Raw genomic sequence first — 12552 nt, 5'->3', positions numbered from 1 at the left:
CACAGTGTGAACTTTGAAGCAGGTTTGAATTAAACCTTCATCACTTACCATCACCACTTTGTGCCAGTGGGCAGTTCATATAATCTCCTGTGCTTGTTTGCTTATCTATAATACACCAGAAAGAGTTACCTCTTACTTATTGGTGTGAGAATTGGATGGAGTAATTTTTGTTAATCGCCTGACACCAGGCACTCCAGAAGAATTAACCCCTTTGTTCTTTCTTGCCCGCGCCCCCCCCACCACACCCCTGTTCTTCCCCATAAATTGACAAATTTGAATTAAATTTGACATATTCCCCATAAATTGACAAATTTGAATTGAATTTAAAATTGACAAATTTGAATTAAAGATTGGTGATTTTCATTCAGTTACTATAAAATTTACCAGGGCTTTTCAGACCTTGGAAAGCTCAAGCTTGGGTATTTTTTGAATAATAGAACCGTTTCTGCTTATGAACCTGTATAGCTAGATGTGGTAAAAGCTTTGTGCACAGTCTAAGTGCCAGTAGTTGGTAATCATGGGCTGTTCAGAACTGTCACTTTATACCTGCAGACAAAAGGGTTTAAAAAACACTGATTTCGCCCCAAATAAATTTTTAGAAACAAACTTATTTCTTTGTTCCTCTGAACAAATATATAGCTTCACGTTGCCTCAGATATAATGTTGTTAGTTTATACAGAAGCAGTATCACTTATTATCACGCAGTGTGCTGAACATGTTAAATGCATCCTCTTAGTCCTCTTAGTGTAACCTAATAATGACGTCGTAAGGTTGACAATGTTTTCCTCATTTTATAGATGAAGAAAATGAGGCAAGGAGAGGTTTATGTGGCTTATCCGGGAACACCTAGCTAGCAAGTGATTACGTCAGCCAGATGCAGCTGCAGTAACCTAACACTCCAAAATCAGAATGGCACAACACAACAGTGGTTTGTGCCTCTCTCTCACTGTCTTTGGGAGATTAGCGGGATGACTTGTGCTCGCTGCAGTTGCTTAGGGGCCCAGGCTGATGGAGGCACTGTGTAGATAGGTCATTCTCCTTTCATCAAGGAAAGCATAAAGGGAGGTGGTGAATAGCTTTTCGAGCTACTGCCCAGAGGTGACACATGTTATTCGTGCTCGCGTTTCCTTAACCAGAGCAAGTCATAATGGCCATACCTAACATCAAAGGGCGTTTGGAAAATGTAGTCTGACTGTGTAGCAAGAAGGAGCATCAGTCTATTTGTGAACAGATGTATTGACGATCACACAGATGGAGTACGGGTCTAATCCAGATCTGTCTCCAAAAATGATTCTCTTAATTACCTCAGAGAATTGGTAGAGTCTTATCTTCAGGAGATAAAAGTTGGAGGCCCTTAACAATAGGAATATTAGCATTCTGTCCATTAAGAATCTAACGAATGTCTTAAATAGCAATAGAACCTTCCTTCAGTTGTCTCCATCTCTATAATGTCCTAGGTATGTTTTCTAGGGATGATGTTTCAGAATCCAGTCAGTCCACTATGTTTACTCAGGAAGGAAATATATAGTCATTTCCACATTCCCTCTCTTATTTGAAGAAATGAAGACATTAAAGGAAATTATGATAACATACAGATGGGGCTTTCCAAGATAACGTCCTGCAGAACTTTTCCACGATGTTTATCTCTTACCTATTGGGGTATGTCAGTTTGATTGCACGTAACAGAGCCTTTATTGTGGGGATTGAACCATGTATATAGAGGCTTCTTTTTCTCCTGTAAATAAGTAATGTGAGGTGAGCAGTCCAGGGCTGGGGATTTCTTCTCTCTTTCTGCCCATCATCATATGTATTTGACTTTAATCTTTGTCTTTATTGCATTGTAGTCACATGATGGTTATCCCACCTCTAACAGTCCTGTTCCAGGCAAGAAGAAAGCACAAAAGCCCCTGCCTGCTGAGTCTGTCCCATTTTAAAGAGTGTTTCTGGAAGTCCCACTCAAGGACCTCAACTTACCTTTCCTTATATGGACTGTGTCATTAGCCAGTTAGTATTACTAGCTGGATACATTGGCACCTTGAATGACATTTGGAATGATAAAAAGAATGAGTGTGGAGAAGCAACCACCAGTGACTGCCACGATGTCTGAGTTCATTGTAAAATTAAAACCTTTAAGTTCTTTGCTGCCACTTACCTTGTATGTGAAAGGAAATAGATTTTCACATAGACATTGTGACATTTTTGCAATTAAATCTATCAGTTTTTTTCATTGTTCCTTTTATTTCTAAAAAACAAACAAACAAAACAGTTTCCTTAGTCATGTTTGCTATTGTTGTTTGGAAGATTTAAATCAGGGGTCTCAGGCCCCAGGAAAGCATCTGACTCAGAATGTTTTAAATGCATGACATAGTGGGTTTTTTGTTGTTGTTGTTGTGTGTGTGTGTTTTTTTAAAAAATTATTTTTATTTTTGACCTTGAAAAACTTTAGGTAGGGCATTTGCTCTAGTTGTTTTTTAACTTCTACCATATTTGTTATCGTATGGGTCCACCCGGCTTAAATGTTTATGTTATATGGCTGGCTCTGTAGGTGTTTGAATGTAGACAAGTACAGATACAGTCAGAAAAACCCCAGGTTTGGGTATCTAACTTGTGTGTAGTCCTTGGACCATTGTGAGAGAATTCGTAAACCTGTTAACCTTCATCTGATTGTTACAGGTAACAGGAAGCTTGCATCAGTCTGTGATTGAAACCACATTAACTAATTTGTGTCTAAAGGTCTCTTTTACTCTATTTGTTACAGATTTAAATGTTATAATGGCAACAGTTTCTTGAGGTGTTTGAATGTATTAATGTATAAATGTAGATTTGGACTTTAGTATCTGTATGGGAAATTAACTATTTGTGTCTTTTTACCGGAACTCCTTAGCAGTATGTAAGGTATGAGTTAAAAGAAATTGTATATTTGGATGTCATATATTTATATTTAGTAGAGTGCCTGTTACTTTTCATGGTTAAAAGCCAATAATAATAAAAATAAACATAATAATCCCTGTTTCTGAAGAAAAAGTTAAATAGAATATGATGATTTGTTACAGACCCTATTTTAGTATCTTTTTTTTATCTTCACAGACTTTGCTTCGCCCTCTTCAAGCTTTGTGCTCTTTCCAGCTGCAGCATGGTGCTCAAATTCGCCTCAGCAAGGAACACCTTCTGAAAAATGGATTATATCCTAAGCCAATGCCAAAGAACAAACGCAAGCTCAGGAAAATGGAACTGTTAATGAACAGTGTTAAAATTTAGTACTGTTGTTCCATGGTGCTAGTTATGGTGTCTTCCGCTGATAAAACCAGGTGAAGTTTTCAGAAAATTTAAGTCTGTGGGTTTTTGACTGTCTAGAGTGAGAGTTGCATGCTCAACTTGCCCAGCAGAAGGAAGTCAACCAAATAGCCATAAAAAAGCAAACAAAAAAAAATTTCGCTGACCCAGTAAAAACCAAGGTTTCATACTGAGTTTGTTTAAAAAAAAAAATGTGCCTCTAATACATTTTTCCAGATCCATAGTTTGGAATGTGTTTGAAATTAGTTGTTGAGCGAGGTTAGAAGGTTTTTTTGTTTTTTTTTTTGTTTTTTGTTTTTTTATGTAAAATGGAAAGAAATTATTGTACCTGATTGGGACAGTATTGTTTTCATGAATGTTAATAGATAATTAGGTATATATAATAGAGGATACTTATGTCAATATGCAATATTGTACATAAACTTTATAGTTTGAAGTAATAATGATCACCAAGTAGTTTAGATTGAATTTATTTTTTCCATAGAATAATATAGCAGAATAAGGGAACTAAATAAATTACTTAGGTACTAAACTTGAACTCAGCTATTATGATTTAAGTGTTACTATTAATTGCCCCAGTTTTGTTGTATTAGGGTATACTTGGAACGTAAGATTATATTAGTTTCAGGTGTTCACCATAATGATTTGATATTTATATACATTGCAAAAATAATCATTGTATGATAAGTCTACCTAACATCCCTCATACGTACTTAAAAGATTTTTTCTTCTTATAAGAACTTTTAAGATAAACTTTCTTAGCAACTTTCTAATATATGGTATTTGTAATTTTGCAGAATTATTAACTACAGTCACCATGCTTTATAGTACATCTCCATGAGGTATTTATTTTATAACTGGAAGTTTGTTCCTTTTGACCCCATTCACCCATTTTGCCCACCCCACAGCCACCAGCCTGTTCTCTGTATCTGTGAGCTTGTGGGTTTTTTTTTTTTTCCTTTCCTTTTCTTTTTTTTAAGATTCCACATAAGTGATATCAAATGATAATTACCTTTCTCTGTGTGACTTATTTCACTTACCATTATGCCCTCCAGGTCCATCCCTGTTGTCGCAAATAGCAAGATTTCATTCTTTTTTATGGCTGAATGATATTCCACTGTCTATATACACACCACATTTTCTTTATTCATCCGTCAATGTCTATTTAGGTTATTTCCATGTCTTAGCTATTGTAGATAATGCTGCAGTTAACACAGGTGCGTCTTTTGAAGTTAGTCTTTTTGTTTTCTTTGGATAAATATTCAGAAATGGAATTACTGGATCTTAATGGTATTCTATTTTTTACTTTTTGAGGAACCTCTATACCTTTTTTCATTGTGGCTGCACCAATTTACATTCCCACCAACAGTGCATGATAGTTCCCTTTTCTCCATATCTGTGTCCCTTTTTATTTCTTGTCTTTTTCATTATAGCCGTTCAAACAGGTGTGAAGAGGCAGTTCTTTGGGGTTTTGATTTGCATTTCCTAATGATGAATGATATTGAGCATCTTCTCATATGCCTGATGGCCCATCTGTATGTCTTCTTTAGAAAAGAGTTTGTTCACTTCCTCTGCCCATTTTTTTTGCCCCCTTTTTATTCAAATTGTGTGTGTGTGTGTGTGTGTGTGTGTGTGTGTGTGTGTGTGTTTGCTGTTGAATTGTAGGAGTCCTTTATTTTTGTTATTAACTTCTTATCAATATCTGACATACAAATATTTTCTCACATCCTGGGGGTTGCCTTTTCACTTTATTGATGCTTTTTTTTTGTTGTGCAGAAACTTTTTAGTTTGATGTGGCCTCACTTGTTTAGTTTTGCTTTTTTTGTATTTGCCTTTGGTGCCTGATTTAAAAAATCATTGCCAAGGCTGATGTCAAGGAGCTTGCCACCTTTGTTTTCTTTCTAGTTTTATGGATTTCACATTTTACACTCGTCTTTAATCCATGTTGAATTAATTTTGTGAGTGGCATAAGATAGCAGTCCAGTTTCATTCTTTTGCGTGTGGCTCTTCAGTTTTCCCAACATCATTTATTGAAGACTGTCCTTTTGCCATTAAATGTTCTTGCCTCCTTTGTTATAGATTAATTGAGCATACATGTGTGGGTTTATTTCTGGACTCTATTGTGTTTGATGGATCTCTGTGTCTTTTTTTTTTATGCCAATACCATACTATTTTGATAACTATAGCTTTGTAGTACAGTTTGAAATCAGGGAGTATGATGCTTCCCCCTTTGTTTTTCTTTCTCAGGATTGCTTTGGCTTTTGGGGTCTTTTGTGGCTCCTTACGAACTTCAGGATTGTTTGTTCTATATCTTTGAAAAATGCCTCTGGAATTTTAATATGGATTGCAATGAATCTGTAGATTGCTTTGTGTAGTAGCCCTAATTTTGAAAAAGGTGCATGGAATTTTGACACAGCACACATTTTTATTTTATTCATCAAGAAGGCTTATTGAGTGTGATAAACTAGTCATATGGAAACAACTGAAATAGAATATAACTATAATTTCAACAACATATTTTTCTAACTGGGGCTATTTAAATATTTTTTCGTGAACAAAAACTTTCAATTTCAGAGAGCAAATTTTCCCCAACCTTTTGGGAAAAATATTTACTGACATTTTATATACTAGTAGAGACATGTATGTAATATATATTTGTATCTAACTTAAATCTACTGCAGTCGTATACCCATATTGGCAAGGAGAGGGGACTTTGTTTTCTTTATTTATGACTTCTAGAGTTTTTTGAATCCAGTATCAAGTTGTAAGGAAAAACTAAATGTGCGACCTAAAAGTAATCTTGTTATAAATACATGTGCATGTATGATATATGAATGGTTATTTCTGACCATTTTCATTCTTATTTATTTATTTTTATTGTTGGCCTAGATTAAGCCCTTCTTAAAAGCTTTAATGCTAGTCAGAATGATAGTAAATGTTTGGGGAAACTATGTAGAAAATATTTTAAAATATTAAACAAAAGTTAGATTTCTATCCTGTATTATTGACTTTTTAAAAAATTAAAACACAGTTTGGCTCATTTAAAAAAATGTTTATTTATTTTGAGAGAGTGGGGGAGGGGCAGAGGGAGGTGGAGAAAGAGAATCCTCAGCAGGCTCCATCCACGATAAGCTCGATGTGGAACTTGATCTCACGACTTAGATCATGACCTAAGCCAAAATCAAGACTTGGTTGCTTAACCAACTGAGCTACCCACTACTATCAAATGACTATCTAGGTATAATAGAAAAGAAATAGTAATAATAATGTATAATGGTCTCCTAACAAATGGGTTAAAATAATCTTACAGTAATTGTTTTCAGATTAAAATTAAATTTTGCAAATTTCTTTTATCCACTATTATTGCCTTTTAAAAAAAGATATTCCTGTATATGACCCATATAAGTCTTTAAATTGTATTTTAATTTATATTGATTTTTAGAATAATTACTACCTTTATCTTTTAACTACAGAATTAGGGTAATTTTTGAACACTTACAAAAGCTTAAAATTTAGTATTTTTGGAAATGTATAAGCATTTTTAAAATAAGTTTATATAGTTTTCCAAATTATTTTACTGACTTCTTAAATTACTTAATTAATTTTTTATTTCTTACTGATCTCCTGACAAGATTATTTCATTTACTCCTCTCTGGTATTCAATGCTTCTTTAGTCACTTGCTCTCATCAGGCAGTTTTAGATAACATTTAAAACTATTGGAGTGCCCCAGTAGCTCAGTCGGTTGAGTGTCCAACTTCAGCTCAGGTCACGATCTCACAGTTGGTGAGTTTGAGCCCCATATCAGTCTCATTGCTGTCAGCTTGCACTCTCTTTCTCTCTCAAAAATAAATAAAACATTAAAAAAACAACTATCACTAGTAGGTTTAGTTATTAAAAATACTTATAATGTGTAGTATTATGTGAAGATTTTAACTGAAAATTTAACCTGGCTTTTAAAAGTTGTTACTTTTTTGGGGGCACTTGGGTGGCTCAGTCAGTTGAGTGTAGGCTCCTCATTTTGGCTCAGGTCATGATCTCGTGGTTGGTGAGACTGAGTCCCACGCAGGGCTCTGCACTGCAGTGCAGACTCCACTTTGGATTCTCTCTCTCCCTCTCTCTCTGCCTGTTCCTCAGCTCGTGCATATGTGCTCTCAAAATAAATAAGCATTTAAAAAATAAAAAAATAAATAAAAGTTACTTTTTTATTGTGTTAGTTGGCTTTTAAGTTCAGATGCTTTTTGTTTGATTTGCCTGGACTAGTTCCATTTTGGGGGGGATTTATAGCTGATAGTAGTCTTTACATACAAACTTGAACTACACTTTGATGTTGGGTATTGTTTTGTGAATTGTTACTTGAACCACGTAATTTAGAATGTAGTATTTCTTTATACACAAGGTGATTGATTATGCATTTAGCACAGTACGTTGTTGAAAATCACCATATAATGAGTGGTGTTATTTTCATTTTCTTGTACTTGAGTATGAAGGGTTGAGAGCTATACTGAATGAAGCAAGTCACAGTACTTGGCAGATTTCCCTAGGTTAGCTTGCAAGATTTCTCAGGTGAAAACATGAGAGTTATATTAAAAATTATGTTCTGGGGTGTCTGGGTGGCTCAGTCGGTTAGTGTCAATCTGTTAGTGTTAGTGTTAGTTTGGTGTCAGTCGGGGCGTCCCGCTTCGGCTCAGGTCATGATCTCAAGGTTTGTGGGTTTGAACCACGCATTGGGCTCTGTGCTGACAGCTCAGAGCCTGGAGCCTGCTTCCGATCCTGTGTCTCCCTCTCTCTCTCTGCCTTTCCTCTGTTCACGCTCTGCCTCTCTCTGTATTTCAGAAATGAATAAACATTAAAAAAAAAAAAAAAAGAAAGAAAAATTATGTTCCCCCTATTTTAAGACTTCAAACCCAACTTTCTTTAGCCGTGACTACTGTAGCATTAGATTTTAGAAGGAGCAAGCTCTTCACTACCACCTTAATGAGTTATATAGAAGAGTACTTCTTCATAACTTCTTCAGTTTCTTCATCACATATTCCCACTTGCCCTAAATTGGCTATTTAAAAAATGTGATTGTGTTATTAAAGAATCCTTTCCATTGAATATTGATGAATTTCAGGAAAGTAAATTGTTGACCCTTGGATACAGTTGTCATTGGTATAGAAGTAAATGTTGATGCCCTAAGTAAAAAAACTAGATTTGACTAGGTGAACTCAAAAGTTTTATCTAATGGGCCTTTTATTATGTAGATTTAGTCCTTAAAAATAAGTGTGAGTGGATTTTTTTATAGGTAAATAATACTATGGTTTAGATGTAATGAAACTTTGCATTTAATTGTCCCATAGCATAGAATGAATCACAACCTCTTAACATTTTTCAATCAAATTTTTATTTACTGGATTTGCTTAATATATTCTCTTTCCTTTTTCTTTTTTTTTTTTTTAGCTTTATTAAGGAATCATTGACAAATAAAATTGTGAGGTGTTTAAAATGTACAACATGATGATACGATATACATATTCATTGTAAAAGGAGTCTCTCCATCAAGTTAACACATCCATCACCTCACATAGAAATGTTTTTTCGTGTGTGTGATAACATTTAAGTTCTACTGTTGTGGAGATTTCAGTTATACGGTCCAGTGTTATCGACTACAGCTGCCATGTTCCCCCTCCTTTCTCCTCATACTTTCTTCTTCCCAGATTCCTCCTCTCCCTTCTCCTCACTCTCCCTGTCCTCTTTCCTTTTCTAGTATCCTTATCCTGTCTACTGTTGTGTTTTTTTTAAATGTGTACAAATTATTTGTGTATCCTTGCATAAGTGGTTTTTTTAAAAAGATCATGTAGTAGTCTTCACAGCTTACAATTTTATTTTTGAAATTTGTGCAGAAAATCAGGCACTTACTCTGTGATGCTGACTTGTCTCCCTTACTCTACTCCCTTACTCCCTTACTCTCCCTTTCTCTACACTAGAGAAACATGTAATCACTTACTAGTCTTCAATAATTGTTCACGTGAATCAACAACATAAGAATTTTTTAAAGAAACTTTTTAATGTAAGAATTTTTAAAAAACCGAGGTAGGTAGCCTTTGAATAAGAAATTATAGTTTACTCTTATTTAAAGGTACGTTAAGAAATGAAAACATTCTTCTTCATTCCCTTATTTTAATTGAAATATAATTGACATAAAACATTAATTAGTTTCACGTGTTTTTAGTGATTTGAGTGATATTTGTATACACCATGAGATGATCACAGTAAGCCTAGTTATCATTTGTTATCGTATGAAATTATAAACTTTTTTTCTTGTGATGAGAACTTTACGATATACTCTCTTGATAACATTCAAATATGCAATACAGTATTGACTATAGTCACTATGCTGTACATTACATTCCCATGACTTATTTTATAACTGGAAGTTTGTATCTCTTGAACACAGCTACCCATTTTGCCTACTTCCCAAGCCCCCTCTCCTCTGGCAACCACCATTCTTTTCTCTTTGTGTTTTGTTTTGTTTGCTTTTTAGATTCCATAGGTAAGTGATATCATATGGTATTTGTCTTTTGTTGTTTGGCTTATTTCATTTAGTATAATATCTTCAAGGTCCATTTATGTTGTTGTTGCAAATGGCAACAGTTCATTCTTTTTTATGACTTAAGTAGTACTCCATTATATAATTCCACATCTTTATCCATTCATCCATTGATGGACCCTTGGGCTGCTTCTGTAATTTGGCTATTGCAAGTAATGCTGCAGTGAACATAGGGGTGCATGTATCTTTACAAATTAGTGTTGTTGCTTTCTGCAGTTAAATACCCAGAACTGGAATTTCTGGATTGTATGGTAGTTCGACTTTTAATTTTTTAAAGAAACCTTGAAACATTTTTAAAAGTATGTCTGCCTCAGGATTTTTGTCATTACCCCATACTCCTCACTGATTTTGCATACTAATAGCATTTAGTCATCTCTCTCCACATGTTATTTACAAGGTGAAAAATCGCTTATTACATTTTTTATATGTAATTTTATGGGAAACATTAGTTGATATGAAAATGGCAATAATTTACAATATGGTCATCAGATTTTATAAACATAACTGCCTATCATTTTGTATTTATTAAATAGTTTTACTTCTAAAGTTGCCTTTTTCTTAATAAAATCAGTGAAGAAATTTTTAAAATGTACATGAAAAACCTGGATCTAAAATGTAAGCTTACCTTTTTCCTGTTTCTGGAATATCTGATATTATGGAAATGAAAGAAATGTTTTAACAGCATATTTTAATACTTATTTTGTTAGTAACTCTCAGAACTCTCATACGTTCAAATTCTTTGTGGCAAATTCCATGTGGCAGGTACTTTCACCTGTGACATATATAGTCTCATATAAAAGAAAAATATTCATTTAATGAATAAGCTAAAAGTAAAGATTAGTTGAAATAAGGAATGTTTTTAAGGTAAAATGCATTAACAAATTGATTGTTCCTTTAATTTGTGAAGTGTTTATTCAGTAACTTAAAGTAGGAAAAATGGTTTATGATGTCACTTTGATTTTTCATTTGTGCTAATTGATTTTATTATTTTTAAGAGTATTAGTACTTATTTTAGCTTGAGAGTTTGTTAATGTCTTTACTCTTGGTACATGATAATAGTGTTTACTTAGAACTAGACATGTGTGATTTATAATACCTAATATTCACTTAATTATTAATGCAATGTTAAATTTAATTTCCACTTTAAAAGAAATAGTTAAGTTCCTAATGACTCAATAGTTGTTTTGTATAATGGCTTTACTATTTTTTGTTGATAGCAAACATTATTTGAAATGTTTTTGAAAATATAATTGCTATGTTTTATTTTCTTGGTGATCCTCAATAACATCATTATTAAAATATCATAAATATTTAATTTGAAATGTATGAATTATTCCTAGCATTAAAGAACAGGGTCTGTTGGGTAATACATCTCTGCATGCACCTACCATTATTTTGAATAATGGACGTGATGATATTAGTAGCAAAATAGGCTTGGGCATCCATAAGAGGTTTTAATAGTATATAGTAAAAGTATCTGTAATCTGTGTCTTTTATGTGTATTCGTAGATCTTTGTTTACTTCTTATTTCTCACTAATCAGTCCAATAAACTATTTATTTAGTAGATATTTTTGTTTAGCTTTTACTCTGTGTCAGGCACTGTGTTGGGTGCTAGAGTGATGTGGATGACAGAGTCCCTGTGTCTGAGAAGTTGAAGTTGTGGCTGTTGGAGACATATCATGATAACATAATTTTAGATATTGATAACTGCTATGGAAGAGCATCCTAGAATAGAGTATGATGAGACTTTAGTCACAGTTGGGGAAGGCCTTGCTAGAGGAAATGAAATTCAGGTCTGTGCTAAATGATGAGAAGGAAGCAGCACATAAATAATTCTTCAGATAGCTTTTTTTTTTTTTTTAATTAATTCCAGTATCATTAGCATACAGTGTTATATTGGTTTCAAGTCTATAATTTAGTGATTCAACAATTCTATACATTACTCAGTGCTCAGCAGGGTAAGTGTACTCTTAATCCCAATCACCTATTTTACCCATCCCTTCACCCACCTCCCCTCTGGTAATCATCTGTTTGTTCTCTGTAGTTAAGAATCTGTTTTTTGGCTTGTTTCTTTTTTGTTTGTTTTGTTTCTTAAATTTCAGATATGAGTGAAATCATATGATATTTGTTTTTTTCTGACTGACTTATTTTACTTAGCATTATACTCTTTAGCTCCATCCATGTTGTTGCACATGGCAAGATTTCATTCTTTTTTATGGCTGAATAATATTCCATACACACACACACACACACACACACACACACACACACACGCACCACCTCTTCTTTATTCATCATTCGATGGGCACTTGGACTGCTTCCATAATTTGGGTATTGTAAATAATGCTGCAGTAAACATAATTGTGCATATATCTTTTCGAATTAGTGTTTTCTTATTCTTTGGTTATATACCAAAGAATGATGGTATGATTACTGGATCATAGATAGTTCTGTTTTTAACTTTTTGAGGAATCTTCACACTGTTTTCTCCAGTGACTGCATCAGTTTCTGTTCCCACCAGGAGTGCATGAGTGTTCCTTTTTCTCTACATCCTCATGAACACCTGTTGATTCTTGTGTGTTTTTTAAATGTTTTATTTATTTTAAGAGACAGAGAGAGAGAGAGAGAGAGAGAGAGCGTGTGCACATGCATGAGTAGGGGAGGGAG

At 33.9% G+C, this 12552-nt stretch overlaps 1 protein-coding gene across 1 annotated transcript in view; it reads left to right on the top strand.

Moving 5' to 3' along the window:
• DTWD2 (DTW domain containing 2) overlaps positions 1–11685 on the top strand; it is a 115922-nt gene extending 104237 nt beyond the window's left edge. Inside the window, exon 6 of the mRNA XM_049648434.1 lies at positions 3088–11685. Within this exon, the coding sequence (XP_049504391.1) occupies positions 3088–3258 (171 nt within the window). The 3' untranslated portion in view covers positions 3259–11685. The remainder of the gene's footprint in view (positions 1–3087) is intronic.
• The last annotated feature ends 867 nt before the right edge of the window (positions 11686–12552 follow it).

The sequence above is a fragment of the Panthera uncia genome, assembly GCF_023721935.1.
Source record: "Panthera uncia isolate 11264 chromosome A1 unlocalized genomic scaffold, Puncia_PCG_1.0 HiC_scaffold_17, whole genome shotgun sequence".
In the NCBI taxonomy this organism is placed as follows: domain Eukaryota; kingdom Metazoa; phylum Chordata; class Mammalia; order Carnivora; family Felidae; genus Panthera; species Panthera uncia.
This window is presented reverse-complemented; position numbering and strand designations above follow the sequence as displayed.